This window comes from Loxodonta africana, chromosome 5 (assembly GCF_030014295.1).
Source record: "Loxodonta africana isolate mLoxAfr1 chromosome 5, mLoxAfr1.hap2, whole genome shotgun sequence".
NCBI classification, from domain to species: Eukaryota; Metazoa; Chordata; class Mammalia; order Proboscidea; family Elephantidae; genus Loxodonta; species Loxodonta africana.
The window spans coordinates 32,796,723-32,816,721 of record NC_087346.1 but is presented as its reverse complement, the minus strand read 5'-3'; the positions used below and the strand labels follow the sequence as shown (position 1 = coordinate 32,816,721).

The 19,999-nt window shown below is 36.9% G+C and overlaps 1 protein-coding gene across 1 annotated transcript in view; it reads right to left on the bottom strand.

The window, feature by feature from the left end:
* Window positions 1-19,999, bottom strand: part of LOC100665316 (N-deacetylase and N-sulfotransferase 4) — a 509,460-nt gene that overhangs the window by 116,280 nt on the left and 373,181 nt on the right. Inside the window, exons 6-7 of the mRNA XM_023548610.2 lie at window positions 15,219-15,404; window positions 11,575-11,703 (exon numbers count right to left, since the gene is read on the bottom strand). Of these exons, the coding sequence (XP_023404378.1) occupies window positions 11,575-11,703; window positions 15,219-15,404 (315 nt within the window). The remainder of the gene's footprint in view (window positions 1-11,574; window positions 11,704-15,218; window positions 15,405-19,999) is intronic.

Sequence of the window (19,999 nt, the reverse complement as noted above, 5' to 3'; positions counted from 1 at the left end):
CTAAATAGTCAGGCCAGAGATCTTAGCTGACTCCAGATTTTACAAAGTCTCTGCTGTGAGTGTGAATCACTGCAGAAGTGGTGACTCATGTCCTTTTGTAAAGATTAGCCCTGCAAATCTTCAAGAAAGAAAAAAAAAAAAAAAAGATAAAGGCAAAAAGAGGTGACTGTAGGTCTTTCAGTGAGTGGAAATAGAATTTTCCACAATCTATATACTCCTCAGGGGTCCATTCTTCTCTCAGCTGGTGGCTGTTCTCCCAAGCTCTAAGCCCCAGAGCTTCCAATAACATTAATTGCTTCCAAGTCCCTACCCAGATAAGAGGCAGATTTTACCATAGTAGAGCATGTAGAAGGTAATTCCTATAGACTAAGTACTCCTGGAACACATAAAACCCTCCTATGACACGGAGTTCATTGGAATATTACATATTATTTTATAACCAGGCATATTATAATAGAATATATAATTGTCTCGTTCTACACAAAATACTGTTTGTTATAATTTTCTATAAAACATGGCATTCATGGGGAATCAAAATCTTCAGAGATGATTCAGCTGGCCTGATATCAGTGATCAATTCTTCTTTATATTGTGCTCAAAACAAACTTGGGATATTGCTGGCATTTTATGTTACTGTGCTGCACATAAAACAAGTTTCTGTGAATTACCCTACACATCTGGTCCTATATTATTTCAGCATTAAAAGGAACTCACCAAAAAGTGGTTCAGGTTATTTCATGTTGATGTTTTCCTATACCTCACTCCTGCCTTTTCTCTAACCTGTCTGAAGAGTCAGCCCTAATCCATAATGTACCACACCTGCTATTAGATTCCACAAACTTGGAGATTGATATACACGAAGAAGGAAAGCTCATTAAGCAGCCTAGGTGTATGAATGTTCAGCAGACAGCACACAGAGAGGTATATCATTGCAGTTCCATTATACTCTACTGTCAGTTTCAAGTCTACCACTCTTTCAAGCCCATATTTTTTGTTCACCTGAATTTGCAATTGACCCATGGAAGAGGCTAGGGTTGGTGAGTAGGTACTGCTCTGAACTTTGGAAAACATAGTAGATTTCCTGACTCCAGTGCTGCCATTTTAAAGCATTCTAGAATCTGAGCACCTTTAAGAATATCTGCCAAGGAAACTTAGAAAATTCTAATTTCATGTGCTCTTTGTGCAACCAAAATTACAATGAGTTAGGGAAAAAACTAAATGCAGTGGGATATATTCATTTTAAGCTTTTATAGTTACTGGTGAAGCCATCTGATAAGATTCCAGACTTACTACTGTCAGTTGCTGCATATTTTATAGGGTAGTGTCTGGACTTGAATAATGTGGGTTACCTGGTATGAGTTGTTTCACCTTATACATGATTAAATTATATTTCTTCCTGTCTGAACAAAGATTGTATTGAAAATACAGGAAGGATTCGGCACCAGGGAAACACATGTTAGTATTTGACAAGTGTGGAACAGTGCGGAAAAATATCAATACGTAATGAGGTTATTATAGAATCAAAGAAAAATAAGAGGAAATTATCTGTTAAACACAGGCCTACCTACTCTTTTGAAATGTCTCTCGAATGACCACCTTATCATTTAATTTCCAATTATTAGATTCATTTGGGCAAAACAAGTTGGTATCCAAGGAAATCAAGAAACTCCATTCCTTGTAATTCGTGAAATCGAAAGATCTAATACACAACGGTAACAGGAGTTCATACGTGAGTCAAGATGTAAAAATACATCCCAATTTGCATTTTCTGTTTTTGGTAGACTAGGAAATGATGACATTTTTTGAAATGTGTAAAACTATGAAAACAAGATACTGAATGCCAACTGGGGTCACATTTAAAATAAAAATAAAAATAAACTGTTGAAATGTATAAAGAAAAAAAAAAAACATATCAGAGATACTGAGCCACAGAAGACACCGGTATATTCTAGGAGGGTAACAACACAAGTGGAGTCTTTGGGTAGTGCAAAAGGTTAACACATTCCATTGCTAACCAAAAGGTTGGAGTTTAGAGTCCCCCCAGAGGCACACAGGAAGAAAGGCCTGGCATTCTACTTCCAAGCACGGGGGTGGGGTGGTGAAGGAATCAAGCCTTTGAAGCCTATGAAACACAGTTTTACTTTCACATGCATATGGGAGCCGTGAGTCAGAATGAACTCAATGATAATTGGTTTATACTGGTTAACAACACAAAAGTAATGTGAATCTTTAAGTTGGAAGCTGGGTGAGGAAGAAAGGCTGCCGGTTTTGGTGTGGTTTATGTCTTTCTGGCTGCAGAACAGAGCATACAATCTATAAACCAGGAAAAAAATAAAAAGTACGTGGAGCTTTTCAAGGTTATTTAATCCAGTCCCTTTCCTTTAGGCAGATACACTCCTGAGGCGATAAGAAAGAACTATATAGTTGTTAATTCTATTTTAAAATACTCTGGAGGGAAAGAGGAGAGATTCCAGGACATTCCCTCATATACTTTTTCCAGCTTTTATTTGTCTCATAGGATGGTAACATACAAATGAATCCAGAAACTAGAAATCAAAATTCAAAATGGTTGTGCCAAATCTAGCAATCATGTTTATTTCAGCATACCTTTGATGCAAGATTTTCCTGTTTATCTTCCACTTCCCTCACTGCATCTAACCCTCAATGTCTTCCATTTTATCACCTTCTTTCATTCTTATATCTGTTGATTTTTTAGCACGGGAAGTTACATTTTCCTCTTTCCTTTTGATCTTAAAATCCTAGAGTAGAACCAGATTTATAATGCTGGGATGTTAATGTTTAAAATTAAACATTTTTTACAGCCTTCATGTTTTACAACAAGAGAGATACATTCCATGCTTAGCTGTATCAGACTATATTTGCATCAGGTGAGATATTAGAAGTCATCTAGGTGAAATTCCTAAAAAAAATTATGTTGGAACAACTTCAGAGATGAGGAACTTAATATGTCATTATGCAATCCATACGATTTTTTGGCAGATTTTAATACTGGAATATATCCCCATGTAACTTTCACTAGCTACATTTAGTTTGCAATCCATGTGACACCGAATGAGTTTAATCTTTCTTTTAGAAAATAAAATACCTTTTTAATGAGGACCAGAGGAGTAAATAAATGAATGATAGTCTTTTCCCTTTTTCATTATAAATCCTTTCGAAGTTAAATACCCTTAATTTTTCAAAGGTTTCTCTAATATTAATATTATTTTTAATTGTGTTTTAGGTGAAAGTTTACAGTGCAAATTAGTTTCTCACTGAAAAATTTATACACAAATTATTTTGTGACATTAGTTGCAAACCTCACAATGTGTCAGCACTCTCTCTTTATACCCCAGACTCCCCATGTCCAGTCAATCAGGTTTCCAGTCCCTTCTGCCTTCTCCTTTTTGCTTTAGGGCAGGTATTCCCCATTAGGTCTCCTATACTTGATTGAAATAAGATGTACGCTTCTCAAGTGTGTTATTGTTTGTTTTATAGGTCTAATCTTTGACTGAAAAGTGAATTTCAGGAGTGGCTTCAGTTCTGAGTTAGCAGGGTATCCGGGGGCCATAGTCTCAGGGGTCCCTCCGGTCTGGTCCCAGTAAGTCTGGTCTTTTTCTTGTGAATTCAAATTTTGTTCTACATTTTTCTCCTGCTTTGTCCAAGACCCCCTATTGTGAACCCTGTCAGAGCAGTGGGTGGTGGTAGCCAGGCATCATCTATTTCTTCTGGTCTCAGGCTGGTGGAGACTGTGGTTCAGGTAGTCCTTTAGTCCTTTGGATTGATATTTTCCTTGCATCTTTAGTTGTCTTCATTCTCTTTTGCTCTGAATGTGATGGGACCATGTTAAGGATTGAATTGCATACCCCCAAAATATGTGTGTCAACTTGGCTAGTCCATGATTCCCAGTATCGTGTGATTGTCCACAATTTTGTCATCTGCTGTGATTTTCCTATGTGTTGTAAATCCTACTTCTATGATGTTAAGGAGGCAGGATTAGAGGCAGCTATGCTAATGAGGCAGGACTGAATCTACGAGATTAGGTTGTGTTTTAAGCCAATCTCTTTTGAGATATAAAAGACAGAAGCAAGCAGAGAGACAGGGCAACCACATACCATCAAGAAACAAGAGCCAGGAGAATAATGTGTCCTTTGGATCCAGGGGTCCCTGTGCTGAGAAGCTCCTTGACTGGGGAAGATCACTATGCCACCAGGGTTTCCATTTCTGTTATAGCGGTACTGAATGACTAAGACAGACCAATAAATGTATTTTAGATGTCTGCTGGTAGCTTCTAAGACCCAGATGCTACTCAGCAAAGTAGGATATAGAACATTTTCTTTATGAACTATGTTATGCCAATTGACCTAGATGTCCCCAGAGACCGTAGTCCCCAGTTCTCAGCCCCAGTAACTTGGTCCCTTGAGGTGTTTGTATGTGTCTGAGAAGCTTCTGTGGCTTTGCCTTGGTCAAGTTGTGCTGACTTTCCCTGCTTTGTGTGTTGTCTTTACTTTCACCAAAGTTAACACTTGTCTACTACCTAGCTAGTGACTTCCCCCTCACATCCCTACCCTCTGTTGTAACCATCAAAGATTGTTTTTTTTTTTTTTTTTTTCTGTTTATAAGTCTTCTCTTGACATTTTATAATAATGGTCTCATACAGTATTTCTTTTTTTGTGATTGACTTATTTCACTCAGCATAACGTCCTCCAGATTCATCCATGTTGTGAAGTTTTTCTGGATTCACCATTCTTTATCATTGCATAATATTACATGTGTATATGTTCCATAATTTGTTTATCCGTTTATCTGTTGTTGGGTACTTAGCTTGTTTCCATCTTTTTGCTATTGCGAATAATGCTGCAGTGAACATGGGTGTGCATATGTCTATTCGTGTGATGGCTCTTAATTCTCTAGGATATATTCCTAGAAGTGGGATTGCTGGATTGTATGGTATTTCTATTTCTAACATTTTAAGGAAGGGCCATACCGTCTTCCAAAATGGCCGTACCATTTTGCATTCCCACCAGCATTACATAAGAGTTCCAGTCTCCCCACAACCTCTTCAACATTTGTTATTTTCTGTTTTTTTGAGGAGTGCCAGTAATGTCAGAGTGAGATAGTATCTCGTAGTTTTGATCTGCATTTCTCTAATGGGTAGTGATGGTGAGCATTTCCTCATGTGTCTATTAGCTGCATGAATGTCTTCTTTGGTGAAGTGTCTGCTCCTATCCTTCGCCTATTTTTAAATTGGGTTAATTGTATTTTTGTTATTTAGGTGTTGAAATATTCTATAGATTTTAGAGAGTAGGCCCTTGTTGGATATGTCATAGACAGATTTTTTTTCCCAGTCTGTAAGTTCACTTTTTACTCTTGGTGAAGTCTTTCAATGAGCATAAGTGTTTAATTTTCAAGAGCTTCCGGTTATCTAGTTTATCTTGTGTTTGTGCATGGTTAGTTACAGTTCGTATTATATTTATGCTGTGTATTAGGGTCCCTAACATTGTCCCTATTTTTTCTTGCATGATCTTTATTGTTTCACATTTTATATTTAGGTCTGATCCATTTTGAGTTAGTTTTTGTGTATGGTGTGAGGTATGGGTCCTGTTTCAATGTTTTACAGATAGACATACAGTTTTGCAAGCACTATTTGTTAAAAAGTCTGTCTTTTCCCCCATTTAATGGAATTTGGTTATTTGTCAACCATCAGCTGGCCATAGGTGGCTGGATTTATATGTGAGTTCTCAATTCGGTTCCATTGGTCTATGTGTCTGTTGTACCAGTACCAGGCTGTTTTGACTACTGTGGCTGTATGGTAGGTTCTGAGCCCACGTAGTGTGAGGTTTCCTACTTTGTTCTTTTTCTTCAATAATGTTTTACTTATCCGGGCCTCTTTCCTTTCCATATGAAGTTGGTGATTAGTTTTCCATCTCCATAAAGAATGCTGTTGGTATTTGGATTGAGATTGTGTTATACCTGTAGACTGCTTTGGGTAGGATTGACATTTTCACTATGTTGAGTCTTTCTATTCATGAGCATGGTATTTTTTTCTTTTATGTAGGTCTCTTGGTTTCCTACAATAACATTTTGTAGTTTTCTTTGTGTAAATCTTTTACTTCCCTGGTTAGATTTATTGTAAGTATTTTGTCTTTTTAGGGGCTATTATAAAAGGTATTGTTTTCCTGATATCCTTTTTGAAGTTCTTTTTGTTGGTGTATAGGAATACGACTGATTTTTATATGTTGTATCCTGCTACTCTGCTGAATCTTTCTGTAAGTTCCAGTAGTTTTCTTGTGGAATCTTTGGGGCTCTCTACATATAGGATCATATCATCTCAGAATCGGGGTAGTTTTACATTTTCCTTTCCAATTTAGGTACTCTTAGTTCTTTTTCTTGCCTTATTGCTCTAGCTAGGACTTCTAGCACAATGTTAAATAAGAATCATGATAAAGGGCATCCTTGTCTTATTCCTGTTCTCAGGGGTAATGCTTTTAGTCTCTTTCCATTGAGAATGATGTTGGCTGTTAGTTTTGGTTTTGTATAGCTGCTCTTTATTATGATGAGTAATTTCCCTTCTATTCCTATTTTATTGAGAGTTTTTATTAGGAATAGGTGTTGGACTTTATCAAATGCCTTTTCTGTGTCAATTGAGATGATCATGTGATTATTCTCTTTTTTTTTTTATTTATGTGGTAGATTATTTTGATAAGTTTTCTAATGTTGACCCATCCTTGCATACTTGGTATGAATCTCGCTTGGTTGTGGTATATTATTTTTTTCATATGATGCTGAATTCTATTGACTAGAATTCTGTTGAGAATGTTTGCATCTATATTCATGAGAGATGTTGGTTTGTAATTTCCTTTTTTTTTGGTGTCTTTGCCTGGTTTGGTATCAGGGTTATGTCGGCTCCATAGAATGAATTTGGAAGTATTCTTTCCTTTTCTACACTCTGAAATAGTTTGAGTAGTACTGGTGAAAGCTCACCTCTGAATGTTTGGTAGAATTCTCCAGTGAAGCCGTCTGGGCCAGGGCTTTTATTTGTTGGGAGGTTTTTTTTTTTTTTCTTTTAAATTTACTTCTTCAATCTCTTCTCTAGTTATGCGTCTTTTCATATTTTCTATCTCAGTTTGTGTTTGTTATTGCTTTTAGACACTTGCCACCCAGAGCCTTTCTTTGCTGGGCAAACTCTAGTTTCTTATGTTTTTCTTAAAGGGAATGACAATGATTTGAACTCAAACCTCTATGTGTGGACTATAATTTAGAATACAAGTACTTTTTTTTTTTTGATGGTTTATTCACTCTGGTTACATGCCTTGGCCAAAGTCCCTAACTCACAAATTTACGTTTACTCCGTATCTTCTCACACCATCATCACCACCACCACTTGACATCAACTCCATTCTGACTCATGGCAACCCCATGTGTGTTCAGAGTAGAGGTGTGCACCACAGGGTTCTCAATGGCTGATTTTTTGGAAGTAGATCACCAGGCCTTTCTTCCTAGGTGCCTCTGGGTGGACTGAAACCTCCAGCCTTACAGTGAATAGCTGGTCATGTTAACCATTTGCACCATATCACAATCCTCTAATTAATATACTTAATTTATCTGAAAGCTTTTTTTTTTGGATTTTCATTATTCACTGTTAATTTCCTTTTGCTAGACTGGCCTACCATTCTAATGTGTTAAGGAAAATTATACAGTAAAAACTGTGAAAGCCAGAACTTGTATAAGCCAGAATCTGCCAGAGAAGGGAAACTCAAATATTTTCCATAATAGAGAGCAATAGAAAAGTGATAAGGCTACACGCTATCAGAGGTGTAAAACTTGTAAGATCTGGAAAAGCAAGGCCATCTCTATGAATTCCAGCTCTCCCAGGTTTCACTCTATGTTAATATCATCATCTGGTATATTTACAGTCACGTCCGGCTTCATGTCATGCTGCCTAGGTCCTTATTCATTCATTGATTAATACACAGACAACCTAAAACTAAGGACAGAATGTAAATTTTGGCTATTTACAAATCCACAGAGATAATTTCCATCCAAAAGCAAGGTTGTGAAATAGCCTCTTAAATCCAGAGTATGTAATGTCACATCACAGAAATTATAGCTCTTTAATGAAAATAAAAAAAAGTTAGTGTGATGTTTATTCTTTAGAATTTATATTAACACTATTCGTTGCTTACCCTGCTTATATTGTTGTTGCGTGCCATCAACTCAATTCTAACTCATAGTGACCCTATATGACAGAGTACAACTGCCCCAGATTGTAATCTTACGAGGGCAGATGGCCAGGTCTTTTCTCCTATGGCGCCACTGGTGGGTTTGAACCAACTACCTTTTGGTTAGCAGCTGAGCTCTTCACCACTGTGTCACCAGGGATCTTTCATGTTCATCATATTCAGAGTCAGTTGTAACAGTAGGAAGAGGAAGTGGTTATCCCTCTGAATAGCTTTACAGATATTGTGTGCTCACCAGTAAAACATATTTCTCCAGAAGAATTTGACTAATATTTAAAATAATGCAATCATAGGCCTCTTCTTTAGGAATTAGCTCTGTTAGAATACAAATATTCTTCAAAGTTAGCATATTAATTCATATCAGTAATTTATAACTTTACATTAATGAATTTATGAATCATTTCCTCAATATGGGTTTGATGAGAGTTTGGAGATACTGGCTGCTCTGACAAAAAATCAATGGTTGGAGAAAAGAATGGCACAGAGGAGAAGGCTGAGTGTCCGGGTTATATTTTCTCTTTCCGCTTCATTTTTCTCCATGCATCCCTCCAGGTTTCTTCTTTGCCAGACTTACCAGGACAGTCTAAATTGAAATAGTAAACAATCCAGCAGCCTCAATAATTCACTCCTCCACATCAGTGAGGTGAGTATTTATCACAGCCTGTCATCTATGGCGCCTCTTTACTCATAATACGGCGCTTATACAAAAATCCCAAGCTTAAATAACCAATTAGTCATTCAACCCTTCCTCCCTTCTTTCTGTGGTCCCCATTTAATTTAACTTTCTTCCGGTCAGGTTCCTGCATTAACTTTCTCATTTAGTAACTTCTGTCCCTGGAATCTAGGAACTAAGGCCCATATTGACTTGCCCCTGCACCCTCCCCACCCCCCACCCCAAATGCTGCCTGCTTGATTTCTTCCTTGAAAATATGAGTAACATCGATCTAGATTGGTTATGGTTGTACGCTATCCATGTTTTGAGGAACATTGTCCTTACTCTCACATCTTTGTGAACCTTTGCTTGCCTGGTTACTTAGGATGGCCTATCTTATCCATACTGCTGCTCAGCTAGACTGCTCTTTACTCTGTGTCTGTGTCTGTCCTGCTCTGGCCTCTCTTTTTTTTTTTATTCTATTTTGAGTTCATCATCAATTCACAATGGCCAAGTAAACACAGTTTGTGACTGGATACCAGAAGCCTTCTGAAGCTTCTCTCTTTCACTGTTTGGTTTGCAATCAAAACAAATCTGTGTGGTGATGATAAAATGTGTAAGAGAGGTTTACAGCAGTTATTGTTGTTTTATTAGTTCACAAGTGTTGAAGATGGAAATACAAGATACTAAGTAGTCTTCCATTTTACTTAAAGGAGCAACTACAAGTCTCTGAATAATGCTTTACAAGGGGCTGTTATTGTTAGTGTTTATCAAGTCTGAATTCAAAATCTACATGATTTCAAAACAGAAGTATAAATCCATGTCTTTAATTGCAACTAATCAGAGAAGTAGTGGCAATCAAACTTGGAGGCAAGAGGCTTAAGGAAGGCAACATTTTTCTTATACTTTAAAAGATTGCGAGAGAAGACCTGGGATCAGGATTGTAGCCCCAGAATGAAAAGGGTAGGATTCAGTGACCCTCTCCTCTGTTAAGATCAAATTCTGAATTAGTGAGGGAAGGGTAAACAGAGAGGTTTTCCTCTCAGTTTGCTTTTATAATATTCACATGCATTATTTAATTACTGCTAGAATGTCCTTAACACCTCTTAAGTATCAGGAAGTTTGGAATATATACAGAAAACAGCATACCTCAGATTTATATCCAGTATGAATATCTTTGAGGCACACTGAATGCCGTCCAGTCCAACTATCTTGTTTTACAGGAGAGGAAGCAAGTTCTGAGAAATGAAGTTTCTTGTTCAAGATCATCCAAGTTACTCTTCCTCAGCTTAGTGCCACCCTAACCCAACGGATGCCTTGGTGGCACAGTGATTAAGAGCTATGGCAAACTACGGCTGCTAACCAAAAGGTCAACAGTTTGAATCCACCAGGTGCTCCTTGGAAACCCTATGGGACAGTTCTACTCTGTCCGATAGGGTCACTATGAGTTGAAATTGACTTCACGGCAATGGGAAGAAGGATGGGAACCCAATAAGTCTTTATGTTTTGTTTTTAATAACCAGTTTGGAAGGATTTTTAAAAATTTCTCATATTCTATAAAGCAAGTTTACCCCCACTTTCCACCTTTCTAAACCAATGTACAAGTCTTCATTTACACATAAATCTCTTTAGGAATTTTAAATATCATATTTAAATTATCTAAAATAATTCATTTAACCTGGAGCTTCAACACCTGCAACTTAGCTATAGTTTTAAAATATGATTATTTTTCTCTGTGTATGAAAATGTATTATGTTAAATGAGGTCGGCATAGCATTAGACACACTTTCATATTTTTTTAGTGCACCAGGGTGTAAATATGGACATGCATTTCTAAGAATTCAGAAATGTCATTCTTTATAGGAGAAAAACAGAAAGCTAAAATCCTCCCACAATATCTAATGTTAATATATTTTTCACCATGGTATACTTTCACACATATATTTATAACAAGAAATAAAATTGCAAAACTTTGAAAGCTATGAGGACACAAATTAAAGAAAAAAAAGCCAATTTGTATTTTTGATCCCAAGTAAAATTAGTAGTTTTTTTTTAAAGGATCTGAACTCACTCTAGTATATGAAGATAATACATATCTACGCATTTTTAATATAGTTTTTCATTGCAATCCTTTTTGCGCTTACTGATATTTTGAGCTAGAAGCAAACTCAACTTTTGAACAAAATAAGTAACATCAGTGAAATTATAAATTTGCATTTTTGGCTAGAGAACTGCATATTAACATGCATTTACTGAAATTCAAGAATAGCTGCAAACATTGAGAAGTTATGTTACATTTGATTGTTATATTCAACACATGCTTTTTAATATATCTGTGTTTTTCTTGACTGAGAAACAAGGAAATTGAATGATATGGACACATAGTCTGATTTTCTACCTAGTAGGGATGGAGCCCTGGCAGTGCAGTGGCTAAAAGTGACAGCTGGTAAACAAAAAGTAGGTAGTTTGAACCCATCAGCAACTCCTTGGAAACTCTATGGGGCAAGTTCTACTCTACCCCATAGGGTTGCTATGAGTCCAACTCGACAGCAACAGTTTTGGTTTTAGGGGTAGCTTTTACTACATATTCTTGTGAAATGAGTTGATGTTCAGTTATAAATGAATGAAACACATATTTGAAAATGCTGATGTTATTCTACAAAGCATAAATTGAATACATACTGGATTTAGAAGGATTGTGAGGAAAAGTTCACCTCCTCTGATACTTTTATCCAATTCTTGGGGTCCTCCTGGATACTCTTTGTAGAAAATAGTATGCGTGAACAACCCACAGGTCTGTCGAGGGAGAACCTGAGGAAATGGGAGAAAAATCAGCAGACTGACATATAATTAAAAGCCCCACCACTATCTCCTGATTTTAGAGTCTGCAAAATATTATTTCCATTGGAATTCTTTGGTGGCTAAAGTTGAAATCTGATTATAAACAAGAGTTGATACTGGTCTAATTATGTAGCTATTAAAAACAAAAAACAAACCCATTGCTGTCAAGTCGATTTCAACTCATAGTGACCCTGTAGGACAGAGTAGAACTGCCCCATAGAGTTTCCAAGGAATGCCTGGAGGATTCGAACTGCCAACCCTTTGGTTAGCAGCTGTAGCTCTTAACCACTATGCCACCAGGGTTTCCATAAATATTAAAGGAGGTGGCAAATCAAAATTAGAAGTCAGGTGAAAGAATTTTCTCTCAGTTTTTTAAATCTCACCCAACAGCTGAGATATGTTAAAGGATTGGCAAAAAGTAAAAGCTTATTGTTGTTAGCTGCCATCAAGTTGGCCCCCAACTCATGGAGACCCCATCCCATGCACGAGGGAACTAAAAGCCGCCTAGCCCTACACCATCCCTGTGATCAGTTGCAGATCTGATCTTTGTGATCTATACAGTTTTCACTGGTTGATTTTCAGAAGTAGATCTCCAGTCATGTCTTCCTAGTTTTAGTCCAGAAACTTCCCTGAAACCTGTTCAGCATCATACCAAAACTAAAAAATCCATTGCTGTCAAGTTGACTCGAACTCATAGCAACCCTAATAAGACAGGGTAGGACTGTCCCATAGAGTTTCCAAGGAATGCCTGATGAACTTGAACTGGTTAGCAGCTTTACCTCTCAACCACTACACCACCAGGGTTTCCTGTTTAGCATCACAGGAACGTGCAAACCTCCACTGAAAGACTGATGGTGGCTATGAATGAGAGGCATCAGCCTAGAATTGAAAATGGGTCTCTGGCATGGAAGGTAAGAATTCTACCACTGAGTCTCCAATGCCTCATAAAAACCTTCTTAGAATTCTGAGTCAGAATCGAGTCGACGGCAACAGGTTTTTTTTTTTTTTTTTTTTTGGTTAGGGTTAATTTAATTCAAAAACAGCTTCAAAGGTGGCATTTTTCTTGTTAGTGGGCCGTTATCCTCCTTCCTTCTGAAATACAGTCTTGTACTCAGGTTCTGGGAGTCAAATAGTTTAAGTACTCCCACCCCACTCCACCCCATCCATCAACCTGCCTTTTCTTTATTCTTTCTGTTTCATTTTGTTTTTACTACACTCTTAATTTAAATTTTATCATTGTAGTAGTCAAATCATTTAATGATTGCTTAAGGCATATTTTATGGTTAATTCTGTTATAAATCTAAATATTCAACAGAGAAGGCAAATAAGTAATCTTATCCCAACAACTCATTTTGAATAGTACACTATTTATAATCTAATGGAAAAACACATCCAGTTGCACAGAGGAGCTATAATTTCCTTTATTTTTTGCTTAATTTGTCAAAATTGTGTTGCGTTCAATGTAAATTAATGCATGTACTATCGGTTAAGAGGAATGTTTTTCTTTAATAATATGTGAGATAGTCATACAATAATGGGAAAATTTTCACTCTATCTCAATCATGACCAGGGATTATTGATACCATGTAGCTTAGATTTTTATTTTCCAACAACTATATAATTATTTTTATATCTCCTGAATTCTTTGGGCATCAATACCATTATTTGAATTATCAGCAGCTCACTTTGAATCTGGGGATCTTTAGGTCTTCAACTACCTATTTACAATCGAATAATTAATGTTTGACAATTGATGAATATTGAGTACAAGCTCTGGTTAAGGGTGTGTGCTAGGCAACATTTTTTCTTTGGTGTTAAATACCGTTACCTTTTATAATTCAACCCAATTCAATTAAAAATTATATTTATGGATAGAGTTATGTCAAAGACTCTGATTGATGCTAGTGATAAAATGACCAATGATACCTGAGCCTTTTCCTTGAGGATCTCACAGTTTCTAAGAGGAGATATATTTATCCAAACAAATAATTAATAATAGAAAGGTAGCAAGATCTGACTGAAATACCCACCATGTACTATGTGAACGGTGCTAGAGGATTAATTTGAGGCCAGCAATAAGATCTTCCCAGGGGAAGTCACCGTTATTTGAAGCCTAAACCAAGGTACAACGTAAAGCTTTTCAGGACAGAGGAAAGCTGTGTTCTGATGTTCTAAAATAATGCAATATAACTGGGACTTAGAAGGCATGCAGGAGCGATGAGAGAAAAGGCTGGTCTTGGGACATATCTTGAAGTTCCAAGAATGATAGAATAAAGGGATTATATCCTGTTTTATAGACAGAGAAGTAATCTGATTATACATATATACACATATCTATGTAATATATATACAAACCAAAAAACCAAACCCAGCGCCGTTGAGTCGATTCCAACTCATAGCGATCCTATCTTACAGAGTAGAACTGACCCATAGAGTTTCCAAGGAGCACCTGGTGGATTCGAACTGCCAGCTCTTTGGTTAGCAGCCGTAGCACTTCACCACTATGCCACCAGGGTTTCCATATATATATACATATACGTAAAATCAGGTAACTTCTTACATACACATTGTGTATATATATACACGAAGTATGTGTATATCTATCTATGTGCATCTATCTGTTAGTCTATCTATAATTTTAGAAAGATAATTCTAAGAGCAGTCTGAATAATGGATTGGGAGGGTATAAATATTTAAATATTTGTAAGAAGAAGAAGAGATCGTATACCCGTACTGTGATCTAGGCAACTGAGGAGGAGGCACTGGAAATGGGGATGGATGTTTTAAGATGGCCAAGTTTATCTCAAGTGAATAATACCATTTTTTATCCCAATAAATAATTATAAACTTCCATTTGAAATGCATTTGGTTTTATTTTCATTTATAAGAACCAATATATTATTCTAACTTCAGATTATTATTTTTTCAATAATTTTCAACTATCTGAAAAGAAAATATACACTTCCATTTTTGGAGCCTATACGAAAAAAAAAAAAAAGGACAAAAAAAAAAGGCAGTATCCTAAGATACACTTGAGTGTCTAAAAACCAAAATAAACTGAGTGGATAAACTTAGTTTGATTCTGTTGTCAATAGTGTAGCAATTGGAAAGGGTGTTTTTTTGATCCACGGACTCACACTCTGCCAGGAAAACTCACGGTAAAACCACCAAAACAAACAGACACCGAGACATATCCAGGAGAAGCACAGAGTCCCAAGACAAAGCTTCAATCCAAAAATAGCAGTGGATGATGTATATTAAGCTCACTTCCAATATTTTTGAGCTGGTCTTGGACTCGCCAAAGCCATCCCACAGCTTGAGAAGCAAGTCGATAGCCAAATAATAAGTTAATGGGTGGCCAGTCACCACTACAGTCTATTAGGAAACTCTAATACTGATGTATAAAGGTTTGAAGTTACATCCTCAGATGTAACAGACATTTATTTTCATTCAACATGTAGGTATACACACTGCTATACGCTCACCATGATGCTGTTGTGAATGAAGCCTTTTCTGTACCGGGCAGGCTTCAAATGTGGATACTCTTCAGTGCTCGTGACTTGAATATCCCAAACCTTTTTCCACGCTGCATAAAGCTGAATATGAACTGGATAGACCCCTGAGTGATGTGGTGCCACCGCATAGCCCATGCTGATTGGGATTCCATGCTCCTGAAAGAAAGCCGGAACAACATCATAAGGCAATAGAGTCAAATCAGTTAAAAATTTTCCACAAGAATTTATTCTGGGTGCTTGAATTCTATGCTATGTACGTAAAATATAAAAACTAGCAAGACAGAGCCTTTGTCTTGCAGCAGTTTACAATTTTAAAGCACTCTGATGGTATAATACACATAGTAATTAGTTTGGGCAAGTGGAATATGGGTGAGATTAATTCTGAATTTTGAATACAGAAATTTTGGGGTAAGTTAGAAAATGATCTTGACCCTTCCTCAAATATATATTGGAGAAAAAAAAAAAAAAATGGCGTCACTTGAGAAAGTGCCCAAAGATGGAAGATCACTGAGTGTGCATGCACTTGGTGTGTGTGTGTGTGTGTGTGTGTTTTCGCACCAGTAGTGGTACCAGCAGTGTATAGTGTATAGAAGGGGAAAGACACTATGCCCTTGAATATAACCAGGAAAGTAAGTCTTAGCCATAAAGTTATGAGCTCTTACTGCTAAACTGAGGGATTTAGGTTTAATTCTATTTAAATAGTGTAGAAAAGGAAGCTCTCTGAGCATGGAGGGCCATGATCTGCTCTGCGCTTTAGGAAGAGGAATATGGTGACCACATGTTAAAATGAACCAGAAGGGGGGAGAGAAATGAATTAAGGTTGTGTATTAGGAAGCTATTGCAATGGTGCAGATTAGAGGGACCATGGTTATCAGTGGTCAGGTTAAAAGGCGGGAGATACATGCCCTATAAGATCCTTGGATACAGTGGGAAAAGGAAAAATAAAAGTTAAAGTTCTTATTCTGGTTCTGAACCTTTACAGCTCAAATTATTTTTATAAAATATACAATTTACTGTGTGATGCTTATCTTTGGTAAACAGTAAACTCTAAAGGAAAACAAATATAAACATAAAAGAAGACTATGAAAATATTATCAAAGAATGGTATCATATTACTAGGCCTATAAATTGATCCACAGTTTTCTAATTTCTGCTTTTTATATCTTTCTCTTTAAATGCTTATCTGTTTTATAAGGACTCCTTGTAGGATTGAATCTCATCAATTCAGGTTATAAATGACAATGTACTGTCATATATGAAAGCTGATTGAATCAATAAACAGAGCACAAAAATGTTGACAATTGCTATTTATATTTTTTATTAAATGGTGCACAGCATAGGAAAAGAATTCAGTCTGGTGTAATAAGCAAGCAGTGAATGGATCACTTATGTACAATGCCTAAGTCATACGCCACACTCAGTTCAGAAGATGAGCCTGGAATGTTTTACAAGACTTCATTACTCTCTTTCATTGAATGACCCTCATTGTATAGCCAAATTCACCTCTTTCACCAAGACTGTGTGTTTTCTAACATCTATTACAATAAATGGCTCTGTAGAAAGATTGAATTATGAAATCAGTGCTGTGAAATGAGTCTTTTGCTACGCACTAGGGAAGATTCATTTCTTGGCATGTACAGAGAAAAAAATGCTTATTCGAAGAACTTGTATTTCCAATACGAGGCAAGGTTGGAAAAGTCTAATAACAGTACTACTTGGAAGCTACCAGAGGGGGACAGGCAAATGCTGTTACCCTAACAAATCACTGAGGAATGTGCTGGGAAAGGGCTTGGTTTTCTCTAGGTAGTTCCATGCTGCCCAAGTAATCTGGGGATGAGTGTCTTCCTGTACCATAGGAACGTGTGCATGTGGGCACATTGGGTATGAGACAGAGCCCAACTGCCTCATGAGAGAAATCTAGGGTTAATGGTGTGCAAACCCTTTTCTGGTAAATAGAATTGGTGTGATTGCTGATTCACAGGAAAAGAAAAATAAATATGTTCTCCTCCTGTTGCTTTCTATAGTGATTCACACTGAAGCTTTGTAAAAGACGCATCCTATAATTTGAAAAAAAGACAAAATCAACAGTGTACAAACTAATAGTCTCCACTAATCACTCTTTTAGTCCTCATGTTCTATCATTGTATAATATTTTATTTCAAACCCAGGTCCTAGAATGCTAAACAAGTATGAGAGTGTCCCAGAAACAAAGAGATGAAAAACACAATCAGTGAAGGGAACTGAAATATCACACAACTGTATCTCTTCAAGAAAAAAAAAAAAAAGATATTTCACTTTTGACAGGTAGTAAAATGAATGGTAGAAATTTCATGAAAAACCAGAAGGTAAAAAGCAATTGATTCGGGGAGTAGAAAGGAAGGGGCAGTAAAAAGATTTTATTATATTTATTGATTTCTGGGAGGATCAATGTCACGTACTCATAAGGTCATCTTATCACACTGGCATTCAGAGCTCAATCAAAATAGTAAATCACTCTAGATAATTATGAATTTATACTTTTTCAATCAAAATGATAACACAAAGTGAGAAGTAATTCCTTAGTCACTCTTCTTTTATCAAGGGGCTGAGTGGTCTAGAAATCTTCATTCTTTACTCTCCAGGGTTTAAAACCCACTTCACAGAGACTTGGTCAACTAAATGGTGAATTGAACATCATCTTTACGTAAGATCACAATAACTACAAAATTAGAAAGACTTTTCAGGGTAAATATAGGAGGCACTTGTAACTATAAAAATACACATATCTGTGACAGAACAAAAAAAACAAATTCAAATCTGATTTTTATTATTTATTAAACCTATATGTCTAACAAGATGTAAGAATTCTATAATATTACACTATGCCACCCCTCATATTTGTAGTGAAGTTTGACTTGATCTAATTTTTCAGTTACATTGAATTCCCTGTTGGTTTAGTGTGGTAATTCACAGATTATATGAAAATGGGGTCATCATTTTTCAACAATAAGAAAGAATAAAATAAAATGTATTTAACACTAAAGCTATACTAGCAACTGAAATTATCTCATTTGATATTTCTTCAATCATTTCTTTTGATCATATCGCCTTGTAATTGCTCATTGTCATTGTGTGCAGTCGTTTGATTTCGACTCATAGTGACCTTATAGGACAGAGTAGAACTGCCCCACAGTGTTTCCAAGGCTGTAAATCTTTATGGGGCAGTTCTACTCTGTCCTATAGTGTCACTATGAGTCAGAATAGACTTGACGCCAATGGGTTTAAGTTTTTTGGTTTAACCGTTATGGAAGCAGACTGCTGGTGTGTTTTCACCAATGATCTTTCAGTGAGTATTTTAACCACTACTCCTTTTTTCCACCACGGCTCCCTTGTAATTACTTAACATATGGTATTTTGGAAAGGATATTCACGTATAATCTGACCCTCACAATAATACTGTGAGAGGCTGTATACTATTACCGAATGAGGGAACTGAGACTCAGAGATAAATGATTTGCTCATGTTTACAAGTCCTCTTAGTTCATAAGCTTTACTTTTGCTTTTCCACGAAGTTGCCTCTGCTGTGACCCCTCAGTGACTGACTGTAAAGTACTATACTTACAAAACAGAATTATTTTGAATATATATTTCTGAACTGTAACCCCTATCCACCCTCTTTTCCTTGGAGAGGTTATAAAGTTAAAAATCAACATTTCCCAAACTCCTCTGAAGCTATGGATTTCGGTGCAAATTAAGCTCAACTGATTAGAAGTACTCAGGACAGATTTCAGGAAGCAGTGAGGACGCAGAGGACCAGTCCTGGCAGCCCCTGGCTCCTGTTGCTGGCCTGTGAGATCTTGAAAACAAAGGGCTGTTTTGCAACACTGTTTGAGCTTATTTGCAGGGGCAACAGTGGCAGCTTATTGCTTCTATCAGAGCTCCAGTGGCTGCCTCAGGAGTGGTAGCTCCCTAGGGAGCCAATTCTGTATGACTCTGCAAGTCTCTGCAGGAATACAGCCTAAAACCTCTTCCATCAGCCCTTCTAAACTTTTTGGAGGCACTTAAATCTCTGTTTAAATTACCCAAAATGGCTTCTGTTCTTAGCATGGACTTCTGACTGATATAAGTGGTCTTTGCCCTTTCTGGAAACCCTGGTGGCATAGTGGTTAAGTGCTACAGCTGCTAACCAAAGGGTCGGCAGTTTGAATCCACCAGGTGCTCCTCAGAAACTCTATGGGGCAGTTCTACTCTGTTCTATAGGTTTTGCCCTTTCTAGTAAGTTTTAAAAGACTTCCTGACAGTACACATGCTTAACATGCTCAGCTACTAACCAAAAGGCTGGAGGTTCTAGTCTACCCAGAAGTCCCTCAGAAGAAAGGCCTGGTAATCTATTTCTGAAAAATCCACCATTTAAAACCCTATGGAGCACAGTTTTACTCTGTCACACATGAGGTGGCTATGAGTTGGGATCAAAGTCTAAGACAACTGTTTTTGTTGGTGTAATAAGTATGTTGTTGTTAGCTGCTGTCAAGTTGATTCAGACTCATAGCAACCCCATAAGGCAGAATAAAACTGCCCCATGGAGAGTTCCAGGCTCTTATCTTTACCGAAGCAGATCTCTAAGTCTTTCTCCCATGGTGCTGTTAAGATGTCCAGTGGTTTGAATTCCAGGAAAACAGAAGAAGAGTTCGGTGAAGTTTTTCCCAATATTTCTCCAAGAAAACTGATAGATAGATGGCAAACACTTATTTGTCTAGCTAGATACTGTCATG